Raw genomic sequence first — 16712 nt, forward strand, 5'->3', positions numbered from 1 at the left:
TATTTGTCCCGATTTCTGGAGCTGAGCATAAATTTTCCTAGAAACGGTTTTAGAGAACTCTAGAAGGAGCGTGAGTGACACCATCAGCCAGCTCTTCTTTACAAACATCTTCAGTGTGAAACAAGAAGTCTATCAATTTCTGTCATCCTCATTTTCACGATCTTCATCCATCATCATTTTGGCGATCCTCTTGATCAAAAACCTCCCAAATGGCATCCTGCTCGAACAATTTTTTAATATTCTCTTCCTGTTTCTTCCGATTCAACATTTTCTGTATCACCTCTTTACCGAGCGGTCGCGGGTGTGCCGCCACTAGCCGCCCGTGCGATTTCTTTCGTGGTGCAATATCAAGACCAGCTGCCCTTTTACAGCGCGTGTTCCACGATGAGCGAAGTTTTCCTTTCTCGTTCTGTAGATAATTCTTCTCGTGCTCATCCAAGCCTTCTTCTTCTTCCATTTCGACGATTTGTTGCGAATAAGTGAAGAGTTCTTCGTCTTCCTCGTATCTCATCTTTCCTTCTGAAAAGAAAAAGTTAAAAAAAAACCTTGTTAGACGATTATTTAAGTATACGACCCTGACTGCTCTTGCATAACCTCGACCATATTTCATCAGAGTCATTTCTTTCATTTCAATGATGGCTAGAACTAGAAACATTGTGTTCTTTGGATCTTTTCAAAATCCCAAACTTATGAAAGCCCCTTGGTTCCCCTATATTGAATTCTTAGCGAAGTCAGGAATAGTCACATCATCTTTTTGATGAATATTTCGGCCACTGGCCTATTCAACATCATTGTTGAATTCCAAGTAAACTTTAGTTTAAAACATAAGAAAGGTGAATAGATATTTCGGATAAACGTATGAGATATGAAAAAAGACAATACTGGTTTGTTCTTGCGATTTCTCGTGATCTGATTGATGTCTGTTTTGGTGTTGTTGTTGTTGGTGTTGTTGTTGGTGTTGTTGTTGGTCTTGTTGTTGTTGGTGGTGTTGTTGGTGGTGTTGTTGGTGTTGTTGTTGGTGGTGTTGTTGGTGGTGTTGTTGGTGTTGTTGTTGGTGGTATTGTTGTTGGTGGTGTTGTTGTTGGTGGTGTTGCAAGTATTCTTTCTTGATGAAAGACGACGAAGGTACTTCAAAGGAATGACTTGTTCTTCTCGATCTTCCTTCACCAGATCTGTAGAGAAAGCCAATGTTTGCATGTTACAAAACAACACACGATTCTCTTGAGTTTGTGATTTGAATAAAGAGAAGACGTTTGTCAAATAAAAACTAGGGAGTCATACAGAGCTTACTCGAAAAAAACTTGATGAAGATTTTGCAAAAAAAATAAAATAATACCCATTCATGCGGGAGTGTTGCTCATCATCGGTCGAAGACTTCCTCGGTTCTTCATCAGTGGAGGTTCTACGTCTTCTTGAGGGTTCATCAGAAGAGCTTGTCAAAGATTCTGTTTCGCTGGAGTTGTTCTGTGTTGAATGAGCGACAGGGTCTGACGAAATCTCAAAACAAACTTCTTGTTTAATGGGAATGTTATCAAAAGTATTCTTCGTTGGTTGTTGAAGTGCACTCGAGCTCGAGCGTGCTTCTGTTGCGTGAAGGTCATTGATTTGTGTGTGGTGTCCATTTTGAGGCTGATAATGATTTTGTGGAGGTCTTCGAATAGAATGTTGCGTGGTTGTCGTTAATTCTTCATTGTTCGAAAACTCGTCCTCGGAATTCGGTATGCAGGTGATCGAAGGATTCACTCTCCCAGGAAAACTTTTAAAAGGGTGGTTTGTTAAGGGTGTGGATTGATTGGAAGGATGCAATCTGCTGTTTTTAGCGAAAGAAGTGTTTTCCTCTGAGAAATGACGACCTAAAGTTTCTCTCGGTTTCTTCGCAACCGGTGCATCTTGGGAAGGTTTTTGATTTGGTGTGGAAGAAGGACAGCTTTTACGTTTGGGATGGAAAGTCATGGTGCTGAGGACTGAATCCAAATTCGACTGCGGTTTATTATGATGATGATGATGATGATGGTTCGAATTGCTTGAAGATGATTGGTCAGTTGGAAGGTCACGTGGTGCATCGATTGTTGGTGGTCGGCGGAGAGGAGACGCGAGTACAGAGATATTATCAATTATTGGTTGAGATGTATTTGTTTGAGGATATGTTGAGGTTGGAGGAATATTTTCTCGAGGTGATGCATGCCGGATATTTGAACGGTTGATGAGAGAGGCTGTCGTTGTATTGGTAACTGTAGAAGCGTTATTAGTTGCGCCTTTTTGTAAAATATTTGCAACGGAGGATGCAGACTCATTGCTTGGTATAGAGACGGAAATCTCAGTGAGTTGATTATTTAATGTTGCGTGGAGTGAGGATGAAGCAGTCTGGTGATTGTTGGATAGTGTATGCTGATGACAATCCAATGAAGCAGAGGTGCTAGATACTTCAACTCCATCTCCATTAAAAGTGTTGGATGATGGTGTGAGAGAATCTAGGCGAAGGATCATTTCTTTTTCAAAGTTGGATAACTGTTCTCTGAGTGAATGTGTAGATTGCATCATCTTTATACATTCCTGTTGCACTAAAATGATGGAAGAAATATTGCTATCTAAAAGTTTGCCGTACTTTTCAGTGAAGTTTGTGATGTGGCGTTTGCTTTCCTCTGTTTTTAACTGTCCTCTTTGATCTTGTTTACCGGTTGCACGAGGAGAAGCTTGATTAATGATTTGTTGTTTTGATTGAAGACTAAGTGTGACAGGTTGTTCTGTTTGATGTTCCTTAGTAAAAGATGCTTGTTGGATACTTTGGAAAGCAGGTTGTGCTATTTCGTGTTTTCGGGTAAAAGATAGCTGTGTTGTTTGTTTGGAGCCAGTAATGCTTGACGAAGTTATTTCTTGTTGTGAGAGAGTTGTGAGACTGTGAGATGAGGGTACTGCAAACGAATGAGTGTTAACATTAGCATAACTTTGTATGATTTTTACAGCTTTATTAGGTTGCTGAACATGTGAAGATTGGATGGTCGTTTTGTCGAGAACAGTTTTTTGTGGAGTAGTTAGAAATGAGAGAGCTTCTCTTTTCATGAAAGGTGGGAAGCTGTTTGCTCGTTTATCCAAAGTTTTCTTCATGAAACTGGCTGAAGTAGGAGGAGGGTTGGCAGTGGATGCACTGAAAATATCTCCGGTGGAAGAAGTAGTTGAAGTGGATGAAACTGTAGAAACGAAAAACGAATTAAAATTGCTTCTAAGAAGAAAATAGGTCTGTACACCTTAAGAAGTACTTTAGGCGTACAAACTTTCGCGAGCAGAAACTTTCACGATTTTCGCGAATTTTCGCCCTTTTCGCGAAAGTAAATGTCTTTGAAAATTCTTGAGAGGGCAATTCGCCCCGAGTTTATACTCGCGAAAAAAAAAATCGGAATAGAAAATTTAATCAATTTTCTCTTTGATGAAAACAAGGATAAAATTTACTGTAGAAATTATGCAAAGGTCCATCAATTGTGGTTTGAGTGCATTTGAACGATCAAAAGACTGACTTAGGCACCGAAAACTTGAATTTTCTACTCAAAATATACCTAATTCGCGAAAGTTTCTGCTCGCGAAAGTTTGTACGCCTAAAGTAACCAGGCAAATGGAAACTTGGTAAGACATGAAGTAATATGAAAATATGAAAAACACTTCAGAAGAAAAAGTAAAAAAACCTTTGGGAAGGTGAGAATTATCAGTCAATACTGCTTTTGATGAATGTGCTGTGTGATCGACGTTGCAGTTCACTTTCTCTGAAGGTTTGTTCTACAATTAACAAAAAAGTATAAAAAAAGTCATAATTAAGTCATAAAATCTTTCTCCCGATACATGTTTTTTTTTATAAGCATAACGCTTATAAGCATATGAAGGCTCAGATTTGCAGATTTCCTAAGCATAACATAAGCATATTTTTGGAAAACTTGCACTATGGAAATAACTCTCTAGGAGATGAGCCACCTGTAACAGCGCCACCAAAATAAATTGAGCACAAAAGCTTTTCTTCATAAAATAGAGAAAATAATATGGAATCTCAATTTTCTTGGGAATTCTTTTTTGAGAGGGAAAATTTCTCTAGAAGGGCTAGAAGACCAGCTTCTGTCAGAGGGAAAAATTCCCTGATTTTATGAAAAGTTTCGACTTGATATAAAAAATGAATTAAAGTAAAGTAAACCTTTTTCTCTGAGAGTGTTATTTTGAGTTGTTGACGATAAACATGTAATTTTTCTTTCCACCCATTGTTGATTGTCGTGGCTTGCGTCACAAGGTCTTGTGGGAGGTGAGATGAAGATTCAAGTTTGGTCATTAACTTCCCAATCTTGGTCACTCTCAAGTCACCAATGGTTACATCTTCACCCATAATGAGCAGTTCAGATAAACTGGATTTGATCGCTTCCAAAGCATTTTCTTTTTCATTGTAGTTAGTTGTTTGGTTGAGTTTCTTCAAAGCTTCCTCGATCTGTCTTTTCAATGTCTTCAACCTTACAGTGCTATCATAGTTTGGTTGACTGCACGGGAAGTCGTCCATCTCAATGATCTGTTTACCCTCTAATGATGAAAAATTTATATCATATCAGATGATATGTTAGATCTAATTAATTAAGACAATAGCAGATTTTCTACTTTGCCTTTGTTTGATGTAGGAAGATGACTCTAGGCATTAACTTTCTGTCACTTTTTGTCCATAAGGGAAGGCGACACAAAAAGTCAATCAACTAAACTAAGCTTAGACTTTTCTTGAACAGAATGCATGTCCTGTTTTCACAAACTGATAGATATATGGGTTGTACTCCAGTTTTGGTCTATGAAAACTAAAGTTGAAAAAGACTGGAAATAATTTTCTTTTCACAAAATCAATAGGCCAGTAAAAATGTTTTTTTTCCAATGTGCTTTATAAATAAAGAATTTGGCCCAGTTCTTATAAAAAACATTTCAGGCGCAGAACGGGGCGAGTGACACCACAATGTCTGATATGTCACCCACACTCTTGTATTAGAGTAGTGGTACCCAATTTCCCCCACATGGCATGGGTTGACCCAGGCGAAGGTATATTCACTTGCCAAGTTAACTGCAGTACTACAGTGGGAATCCAACTCAGACCTCCCAAACGAGAGTTAAGAGCAATGACCACCACACCACTAAGGCTACTATTTTAGGTAATCATATTTATATAAAATCTAAAAAATTTAACATATACTTTAATATTTTATCAAATCACAAGTCTTTCAGGCTGTCTAAGCTTAAACTCCTATATCAGGTTTAGGAACTAGGCTAGTCTTACTTCTTTTATCTTTCCCTTTACAACAATACAATGCTGACAAGTTGACACAACACATTGACAAGTAATCCCTTAGAGGACTTTATATATCAAAATCTGCAACAAAAACGAAAGTGGTCTTCTTCTACGTGAGAGTAGATCTTGTATTTTTCTATCCTTGATCTGGAGTTTTCTGGAGTTTCTGAACCTTTAGGATGTTTATTATGTTATGATGAACCGTACTTACTAAAACGTGAAACGCACAGGAAACAAGGGGAAACGGCAAGGAAACCAGGGGAAACCGCAATGAAACGAGGGGAAACGACCAAAGAAACGACTTGTACCCCATTGACCATAGACAAGCAAAAAAACAGAATTGATCGAGACAAAGTTGTTATAGGATTGATTTGAAACGGTGGTCGATGGTAGCAACGCCAATATACAGAAGCAGCCGGCGAAGAGATTTTTTTTAAATATGTGCTCTTATCTTTTAGGAGACCAAATTTTAGGACCATTCAATTTTTTATACAAATGATGTGTTCTGATTTCTAGGAGACTTTTATCGCACTATTTGTCTCCCTAAACTTATCATTACTTCATGGTTTGATGTGTTCTAATATCTAGGAAAAACATTTTGCCGAGATAAACTTGTAAGATATTTGTTTTGCTCCACGAAAGATGTTTTCTGGAAATTTCTAGGGTTACTAGGCAACAAGATTATATCAGTTTTCTCTTGATTATACCCCTGTCTCCTTAAAAGATGTGTTCTGAAGCTTTCTAGGGTTACCTAGACAACAAGAACACAGTAGATGACCTTGATTTTGCCCCTGTCTCACCAGAACACATCATTTCTAGCTGATTAATTTGCGAAGATCTGACCAGAACAGCTGAAATATGCTCTCAGAACACATCGGAAAAAAAATGAATGTAATTGTCTTAAGTAATGATTTGAAAAAGCTATCCAATATTGACAAATCCACCTATCCCTTCGATTTCCAGACGAAAAATGACTTAGTTTCCAATGTACTTTTCAGTTTCGTCTGCCCTTTTCTTCTCATTTCCCTCCGTTTCCACTCGTTTCCAAATTGTTTCCTAGACGTTTCCATGTCGTTTCCACCTGTTTCCCCTCATTTACAGGACATTTAAACGTTTTAGTAAGTGCGGATTCGAACCTACATATGAAAAGTACCTACGGTTCAGAAGCTCCATACACTACCACTAGACTGCAAAGCCACAGCACAGATTTGAATTCACAATCTACTTAAATATAGTGTGTATTTTACAGACCTATATATATTGACATACCAGGGTTAGCCCCAACCCTAGAGAGGTGCGCCTACCAGGGCCTAGAGCCCTATATTTACCTAATGCTACTCCAATCCTGACGACCCTAACTGATCCTGAACCTAACCAATATAAACGATTTTCACCTGTACGGATTGAATAACCCAGTCTTAGTTAATCGATATAATTGATAATCGGGAGTAATAGATAAATAATCGATAAGTAATCGATGAAATCATAGCTCAGACTGGGGTTCTAGGTCCCCCCCCACCAAATTTAAGTCCCCCCTGAGGACAAGGTCCCCCCAGCCTGATAAAATTTTAGGTCCCAGTATAATAGGGGAAAATATTTTGATGAATAATTTTTTTTTCAATCTGAATTTTTTAATTAATGAAAACGCAAGTAAATTAACAGTAAAGTAAATAGTCCCCCCCAAGATAGAGCCCCCCCCCCCGCCTGTCAGGAAAAACAAACAGCTTCCACCTCTTATATGGCAAATTTTAGGTGTAGCCCAGATTTTTTGAAGGTTTGATTATCTATCGATTATATCGGATAATCGATTATTTATCGATTAATTTCAGTACACCTTTCTCGTAAATCCATCGATTACTTATTGATTATTTATTGATTAAATTTCAATACACCTTTCCTGTAATTCATAAAATTAATGCGCACGCATTATTTTGATGCTCTCCATCAGCAAAAAACGCATTCGTTTACCTCCCAAACAATTTTAGTCACAACGGTGGAGCGCACATTTCCCCGGGCCATTTCTGAGAAATTTGAGTTACGGGATAGGTGTATTATCGATGATATCAGTTTATAACTAAGCCTGGAATATCATACAAAAATCTACTTTCACCGAAAAGGAGTCAGCACCGTGCTGCCATGCCCAAAAATAACACATAAACAAAATAAATAATGCTGATAAATTAATTTACAGGAGAGAAAAAGTTTATATTAAAGCTATACTTTGTAAGGACACAAAAGCCAATCGTGGGGGGGGGGGTAATGGAAGGAAATGGCAGCTGACAGTCAAGAACAAGTGCAAATTAGGATACCTTTGACAATCTTTCCTACTGTGAATGGTCTTAAATCCGAGAGCCCTGCCTAATTCCGACCCCCCGAATAACTGTTATGAAAAAAATTCTATGTTTACAAACATTCCCTCTCCAAGTTGAACGATAAACTATTGCAAGAGCTCTCGAAACAAAACATCTAACAAGATGGCTGTAATGTCAAGATGCCAATTAATGTAATTTAAAAAGTGTGAATTGTAAAAAAATAATTACTTTTTATGATGCTGTTACTGCTGTTGTACATATTGCAATAAAAAATTATGTTTTGTATAAGAAGCAATTATTGTTATTTCTATTTCTATTGGTTCAATGTATCAAATCTCTCAGTTTAGTTGGCACTTTGGTATTGTCGTTGCGTCACAGCGAAAGGCTTGTTTTTATTTTAGTTTGTATCTTTGAAAGACCCCATCGGATTTAGGCAGGGCTGACGGATTTAGGACAACTCAAAATATGCAAATAATAAGCAAATGAGATTGTGTACTGAATTTCATCGAGTTTGGCTGACAGAATGCAAAACTATAGCCCAAAACACCACTCAAATGTGCTAACTAGCATATGCGAATGCTTTTTTGGCGCGAAGATTGGACCGTAGCGGGCTGTTCCGTAAAAATAAAAACAAATCTTCAGCTTGTGTTCGCAAAATTTAAGGCTCTGAATGGCAGATTATTTAGGATGTTAATTTTTGAGGAACCCGCCAGAGAAATTACTTGAAACTTTGGTCAGTGGTGCAAATCTCGATGAAGAAAAGGTTTGCATAGTTTTCCAAACGCCGATCGAAGCAGTAACCTCAAAAATTCAGGTCAAAGTGTCTGCTCTCCTATTTAGGATACCTAAATCTCCAAATTAGGATACAACTCTCCTAGTTAGGAGAGATTGCCAACAGGTATCCTAACTTGCACTTGTTCTTGACTGGCTGACAGAGGCTGCTGAGCTGAGCGCGCTGAGGAGCGTTTATCAATTAACCAAAGAAATCTTTCTGCCCACACACTCAGTCTGGAAATGGTGCACGATACTCCAAATATATTCGGCGTGAGGCTCTAATTCCTTTTGGCATATTCAGTCAGGAACAGTTGCCCTATTAGGAGACATCTCTTAATCAAGAGACCCGTCTCCTAATCAGGAGGTTCACGTCTCCTAATTAGGAGACGGGTGTAATTATCTTGTGAACGAAGAAACTGCGCATAATTTGGTTGCTCCCATTGGAAAGAGCACAAAAAATTAATTCCATATGGTGATTTTCAGAAAAATCCACCGGTGGAATCAATCACAATTCTAATAATCCATAAGAACCAATGAGAAGTAAGAATCTGTCTTCTGAACATCAAAAGCGTCTCAAAAAGAAAAATGGCGGACATGAAAAAAATCAAGAGGGGCTTCCTTGTAGTGCTTTATATTAGGATTGTGATCGATTGCACCAAGAAATTTTGATAATCTTTTTAAAACTTTACCAATTCGAGGCTGCTCTTTCCATTAAAACTAGTTTCAAAATGCGCCGAAAAGCCTAAAGCCCTTAAAATTGAGATCAAAGTTTTATGTCTCCTTATTAGGAGACAGGTCTCCTAATCAAGCGACCCCAAGCTCATCAGGAGGTGTCTCCTAATAAGGCGATTGTTCCTGAGTGATATTGGCGTAAGGCGGGCATCACAAATAACTTGTGTTCGCGTCGTTTTTAGGGCTAAAAAACGAGTCGGTCGGTCGGTCAGCAAAAAAATCGTTGGAAAAATGGATTTTCAAACCATGAGTCGGGCGAAAATCAAATCTATCGGAAATTTGAAAAGCTACGCTAGAGTCACGCCGAAAAACAAATAACTTTTATAAACTTACCTTCCCAAAACATTGAAGAAGCCTATACTAATCAAAGTAAATGAGAGAAGAGAGGAAAAAATCAACCAGAATTTACAACATTTTTTCCAAAGCAAAAAGACGTACTTTTCTTGCCGGCATCTTGAATTTAAAATAAGAATTATATTCAGCCCCAGTTCACACATTAATTTTTTCATCCAATTAGATCGTGCGATTTCACTTTCACTTTTCTCTAGTCCAATAAGACACGCGATTTGACTCACGTGACTCAAATCGCCGTGTCTTATTGGACTAGAGAAAGCGAAAGTGACATAAATTCAAGATGGCGGTGAGAAAAGTGGTATCTCTAATTGAAAAACCACGAGGGAGAATTAAAATGAATAATACAGGGTGTCACACTACTTACTGGCTACAGGAGCTGCAAGCAAAGGATTAGGCTAATGTTTTCGGCTTTTCTGAAGGACAAAAGGTATAGGAAGGTTCACTAAAAGTGGGATGAAGCTTAGCTGGGACTATATTATACTTATAAAAATCCGACGTTTTTCCGACTTTCCGACTCAAAAGAGTCGGAAAATTAGAAAAAATCATCAGTCGGTCGGACGACGCGAACACAAGTTATTTGTGATGCCCGCCTAAGGAGCAGCTACAAAGTAAGATATTGGCGTAAGTCTAACCTTTTCAAATTTTTATTTTCAGGACAACACACGACGACCCAGTCTGGAATTCATGCACAGTACACGCCAAATATATTTGGCGTGAGAATGTCCTCAATTGGGTGTGACCTTTTTGCATGGATTCCACACTGGCCACACACCCGACTTGACTGTAGCTATTCAATAATAGACCATTCGTGACATCATGTTCTCCTAGCTAAAGATTCTATTACTAAACTTGTGTACAATATTTCATTTTTGGAATAACAAAAAAAATTATACCTCTGTGCTCTGCTCTTTGACATGTTTTTATTTTTTTTTAACAACTTGAGGTTCTTCGTGCTGCACATTCGAATAAAATCGTGAGAGCGAAACTTATTTTTGAAGGAACACGCTTCTCTAGTAATTTTATTGTTTAACCAATAGATTAATTCGAAGAAGCAATGTTTCCATAGAAACGATGAAAAGCTCTAAAGCGCGCCTGTCGACCTCAAACTTGCTATCCTTCAGGTAATCAATACTTTTTTTGGGCTGCTCCCACATGGTCCGAAATCGTTTCGTCTGACAAGTGATTCAGGTTTTTATAATATTTTAGAAATATTTCTTTTGGTGTTTTTTCTGGTTTCTTTGTCAGTTTGTGTTCTTTTCACTTTACTTCTATTCTTCCCTATAGGTTTTACGGGCTATTCTCTATTTTTGAGAGGTAGATATGTCAAACTTTTCCAAAGGGTGCAAGAAGAAGTTTTGATTTTCCAAAAAGGAATGAATAATAAAAACTGACCACTTTTGTTTTTGCTGCAGATTTTGCAACACAATCAAATAATTGCTTTTTGTTTTGATTATCGAGCGCAATTGAATCGCAATAAAATATTACCCGGGATTTGGTGTGGGATTCCCTGTTTGATATTGTATAGATCTTTTTTTAAAGAGGCAACCCTGTTGAATAATTATGTAGTCCAGCATAAAAACTGATACAGCCATGCATAATTACGGTTTCATGCATATTATAATAATTACCGTAAACGGCCATAACTTGCAACACGGACTTAACTTGCAACAGCTTTGTTTATTTACGTTTTCTCCACGTTGATTGCTTCGTTTTCTTTCATTTTTTCAGGGAATGTTCGAAATGGTAAACTACACGTTAATCAAGCAAAACAAGCCCGATTGAATAATTTGTTGCGAAGATGAAGATGAAAAAGTGAAAATAATTAGGTCACTCCAATAAATCCCCACGTTTGGGCGATTGACGTTCTTTTACGATGCGATTTCTAGAAAGTTCGAAAGAAGAAAGACGAGGCCTTGCTGGGTCGAAATCCGCAGCTCGTGCAGTTTTTCGTTCTTCCGTATTCTTCGATTGAAGTTGCTAGATTACATTTCACACAACGAAGAGACGTTTTCGATGCATAAATTGGATAATTACCAATGCTTACATGTTAAATCAATCAACCATGTAACTGAAGGATCTCAGCTGAAGTTTTGCTTCCTAATGTCCCATACGAAAACTAATCATGTTAATAACAAGACTGGTGTCATAAAAGTGCCTCAAAAGAAATCAATAAAATCATTCGTTGTTAAACTGTAATCATCAATTTTACGATCAGGGGGTCAAGGATTGTTCAAGTGCGTTTCTTTTATAAGACAAATTTAATTGAAATAAGTTCTACCGGGTGCGCCACAAAAAAGTTTCTCTCTTTGAAACTGATTTTCTTGAAATCTAAAAATTTTAAAAGAACCATTTCTACTTCATTGGAAAGAAGAAAAATCAACTTAAATTTTGATGGGTCATTTATTAAATTCGGTTCATTAGATCAAAAGTTATGCTCAATTGAATAAAAAAGTTACTTTTTGAAAGTGCTCAAACACGTTAAAAATCGACCTATCAAATTAAACAGGAGTATAATTACATGATGCATCGGTATTTTCGTTTCAGTCATTAAATGATAATTAGCTGTCTAAAGGACCTTTTGTTCTATAAAGGAAGATTGAATTTCAATAAAAGGAAGAAAATTCGTCGGAAAAAGCCAAAAATTCTGGTAAAATTCATAAAAATACATCAAATATGGGTTTCGAGGTACATCCAGTCTTACATAAACTTTATCCAGTCTAGAACCAAAACTCTGATGAAAAATTTCGGTGAAATGAAAGTAAATTAAAATAATTTTGATGAAGATTTTAAACCCTTTTGAAACCATCCGTTTCAAAATTTATGTGTTTAATTACTGAAAAATGCTCTTAATCATGTAACGTCTATTGCGATTGTCAATTTTAAAATAAAATTTGATAGGTCGATTTTTAACGTTTTCGGGCACTTTCTGAAAGTAAGTTTTTTATTCAATTGAGCATAACTCTTGATCTAATGAACCGAATTTAATAAATGATCCATCAAAATTTAAGTTAATCTTTCTTCTTTCCAATAAAATAGGAATGGTTCTCTTAAAATTTTTAGATTTCGAGAAAATCAGTTTCAAAGAGAGAAACTTTTTTGTGGCGCACCCGGTACAATTCGTTGGATTTACGGAAAAAGAATGACCAAAAGACAGGACGGATAAAAAAAGCAACCCTTCAGGAATGAGGATTAAATATCACATCAGAGCCAATTTTGTAAGAGTATAAGAAATGCAAGAAGGATAAGAGCTTCGGAAAAGAAAAACACACCCTGTACACGCTAATTTTGAATTTTTCTTAAGAACTTTTTTTAATCAAAAGTGATTATTTTTCCTTCAAACTTGTTCCGAACTTAGTTAAGATACAGGGATGTAAAAGAAATTATATGTAACACTGTATATGGACGTTTCGTCGATCGATATAGATTGTGAGACAGGGGTGTGTGCAAAGTCAACGTCAAATGAGCGTTATAAGTATTCTGATGAAGATGGATGAGTATTCTGATGAATATTCCGGTATCTCGTCAATGGGAACCAGAGAAGGAGCAGCGTATTAGACAATCATTTCTCAGTCTAAGAGGTGTCACTCTTTGCGAACGCAGAACTCCGGGCAGACAGTGACGGGATACATGGTAAAAAGTAAATATTCGTTTTCTTCTCGAATTTTTACAAATCTCCATACGGTAAATCATGTCATGCCGAAACACCTGCCTCAAAGCCCCGGTGGAATTTTTTCCCACAACGGGGCCAGTAATTTCTATCAAAATCTCTATGGGGATAGGAATTCTATTGTTCCAAGCTTTAAAATACACAATGAAGATGGTTTTGGATTGGAGTGCAATTTTTTACATTGGATGGATTTCGAATGGGGATGAAATCAAGATCAATTTTTTCCGAGTGGGCATTTGGGTATTTCTTCCAACGGGGACAATTTTTTTTGTATCTATTCAACGATTCAATGCAAAAATTAGATTCTGTAATTTATTATACGTAAGATGTAAGATCGAAAACACTCTCTCTCCTCTCTCACCCCGGAAGTAAAGTTCAACAGCAAAACGATGAATGAAACTATGCGAGGATCGGGGATTCCAACGGTAGAAAACGAAAGACTTAAAACAATAATATTATTAAACCGTTATTTAAACGTATAAGCTTTCCCGAGCCTATAATCTTTCCTCGAATGTCTTCATTTTGGTGTTTATCACCACCAAAAAATGTGTCAAACTTAAAATTTGAAAGAGCAAGGTGGTTGTTTTTTTTGTGGAAACACGCAAATAGTGATACCCAATAATATTCGCTAAAGATTCTTCCCGAGAAAGTTTTTACGTTTTTAGTGTTCTATCCCTATGAAAGTATATATTATATATGATTGAATCTCTCCGCAGTCAAAAACATCTAGTACTATATTTCGTTAAAACTTTCCATTTTGTTAAGGGAAGACTTCTTGCCTTACAAATTTGGCGAATTCTGCAACTTTTTTTCAACGAAAAATTTTCATGGAAATCCATCTATACGCTATTTCCAAATTTCCCATAAGATGGTAAATCACAATAAGGTACGGATGATGGTCCTTGATTTGTTACCGTAACCTGCCGTCGTTATCCCAACTTTTAATTCAATATTTTATTTCGTTTTCATCTCAGCATACTTTAATTTGATTAATTTTCGCGAGCTGTAATTTTGCGAGGCAAAAGATTCGTTTTTTGAATTTATATTCACTAATCGGCGATTGCAAAACAAAAGTTTTGCGAGTATTGAATTTCGCAACTCAGTTTTCTCTCGCAATTTAGTAAGATTTTATTTTCGTGAATGAAAGGCAAACATTTGCAAAAAAGCGAAAATATAAATTCGCGAAAATTAATCCAATTAAAGTAGTCTTTATTTTGGTTTATTTGAGATGGGGGTGTAGAAGAATCATTCAACTCGTCGAAGGTACGAAATTCCAGATCTTCGTTACACGGAGCTTCTCCGCTTAGTAATGCCCCCGTCTTTCTATCGCTGTTTTTGCGAATGTTCCCTTATCGTCATAAAAAAAGCCAAACCAATTATGAATTTGCATGTGTGAGAAATAATCGTAATTCACAAATTGATCCGTCTTTTGTCTACAACAACGCACTCCATCGTTGCGCCATTTTTTAATTATGCTATTAAAATTTGTTGAAATCAAATTTTTTTCATGTGATAGAGTTGGCGCGTGTTCAGTATGTTGTTGTTATGAAATTAGCACCGTTGCAAGTTGTGGACTTTGAAGAAAATTTTTTGGTCATCTTTGGATTAACGACGTTTTCGATTGAAGTTTCTGTTTGGATCAATGTATTGTAATCTAAAAAGAAATAAGGTAGAAGCTTATTTTGTGAAAGTTTCATTGCTATAACTTTTCTAGGTTAAAAGATATAGCATCGTTTAGTCAAAAAACGCTGTTTTTCGTTGCAAGTTATGGCCGTTTACGGTATGCATGGCTGTATCATTGTTTTTTTGCTGGACTATATAATTATTCAACAGGGTGGCCTCATTAAAAAAAGGTCTATTCGATTATGTCCAGACGGTGTCAATCGAACAACTTCGAACAAAAATCGCAATCGAACTAATCCAACGTAATCGAACGCGATCGAATAATTGCGATTCGATTGTCAAACGTAATCGAATCTCAATCGAACGGTCAATTCCTGGGTAATATTCGATTGCGTTCGAGTCAGGTTAGATTGGTTCGATTAATTGTTGACTATGTTCGATTGGTTCGATTGATTGTCAATTACATTGGATTAATCTTCGATATCGTTCGATTACGATTATGTACGATGAGTTTGATTGCGATTAAATTAAATTTGTTCACTCTGTTAGAGCTTCTTAGCGTGGGCGGCCAAGCGCTTAAGTACCGTAAACGGCCATAACTTGCAACGAAAAACAGCGTTTTTTGACTAAACGATGCTATATCTTTTAACCTAGAAAAGTTATAGCAATGAAACTTTCACAAAATAAGCTTCTACCTTATTTCTTTTTAGATTACAATACATTGATCCAAACAGAAACTTCAATCGAAAACGTCGTTAATCCAAAGATGACCAAAAAATTTTCTTCAAAGTCCACAACTTGCAACGGTGCTAATTTCATAACAACAACATACTGAACACGCGCCAACTCTATCACATGAAAAAAATTTGATTTCAACAAATTTTAATAGCATAATTAAAAAATGGCGCAACGATGGAGTGCGTTGTTGTAGACAAAAGACGGATCAATTTGTGAATTACGATTATTTCTCACACATGCAAATTCATAATTGGTTTGGCTTTTTTATGACGATAAGGGAACATTCGCAAACAGCGATAGAAAGACGGGGGCATTACTAAGCGGAGAAGCTCCGTGTAACGAAGATCTGGAATTTCGTACCTTCGACGAGTTGAATGATTCTTCTACACCCCCATCTCAAATAAACCAAAATAAAGACTACTTTAATTGGATTAATTTTCGCGAATTTATATTTTCGCTTTTTTGCAAATGTTTGCCTTTCATTCACGAAAATAAAATCTTACTAAATTGCGAGAGAAAACTGAGTTGCGAAATTCAATACTCGCAAAACTTTTGTTTTGCAATCGCCGATTAGTGAATATAAATTCAAAAAAACGAATCTTTTGCCTCGCAAAATTACAGCTCGCGAAAATTAATCAAATTAAAGTATGCTGAGATGAAAACGAAATAAAATATTGAATTAAAAGTTGGGATAACGACGGCAGGTTACGGTAACAAATCAAGGACCATCATCCCCCCCCCCCCCCCCCCCCCCCCCCCCCCCCCCCCCCCCCCCCCCCCCCCCCCCCCCCCCCCCCCCCCCCCTCCGTACCTTATTGTGATTTTTACCCATCTTATGGGAAAATTTGGAAATAGCGTATAGATGGATTTCCATGAAAATTTTTCGTTGAAAAAAAGTTGCAGAATTCGCCAAATTTGTAAGGCAAGAAGTCTTCCCTTAACAAAATGGAAAGTTTTAACGAAATATAGTACTAGATGTTTTTGACTGCGGAGAGATTCAATCATATATAATATATACTTTCATAGGGATAGAACACTAAAAACGTAAAAACTTTCTCGGGAAGAATCTTTAGCGAATATTATTGGGTATCACTATTTGCGTGTTTCCACAAAAAAAACAACCACCTTGCTCTTTCAAATTTTAAGTTTGACACATTTTTTTGGTGGTGATAAAACACAAAATGAAGACATTCGAGGAAGATTATAGGCTCGGGAAAGC

At 36.9% G+C, this 16712-nt stretch overlaps 1 protein-coding gene across 1 annotated transcript; it reads right to left on the minus strand.

Annotated features, from left to right (window-relative positions):
* Nucleotides 1-163: 163 nt before the first annotated feature.
* Nucleotides 164-4548, minus strand: LOC136816977 (homeobox protein 13-like). The gene is made up of 5 exons (XM_067073320.1): nucleotides 4175-4548; nucleotides 3678-3768; nucleotides 1337-3188; nucleotides 883-1172; nucleotides 164-519 (listed from the first exon to the last, which is right to left on the minus strand). The coding sequence occupies exons 1-5, from the start codon at nucleotides 4526-4528 to the stop codon at nucleotides 164-166; spliced, it is 2943 nt and encodes a 980-aa protein (XP_066929421.1). The 5' UTR covers nucleotides 4529-4548.
* Between the last annotated feature and the right edge of the window lie 12164 nt (nucleotides 4549-16712).

The sequence above is a fragment of the Clytia hemisphaerica genome, unplaced genomic scaffold (genome assembly GCF_902728285.1).
Source record: "Clytia hemisphaerica strain Z4C2 unplaced genomic scaffold, Clytia hemisphaerica genome assembly, whole genome shotgun sequence".
Classification (NCBI taxonomy): domain Eukaryota; kingdom Metazoa; phylum Cnidaria; class Hydrozoa; order Leptothecata; family Clytiidae; genus Clytia; species Clytia hemisphaerica.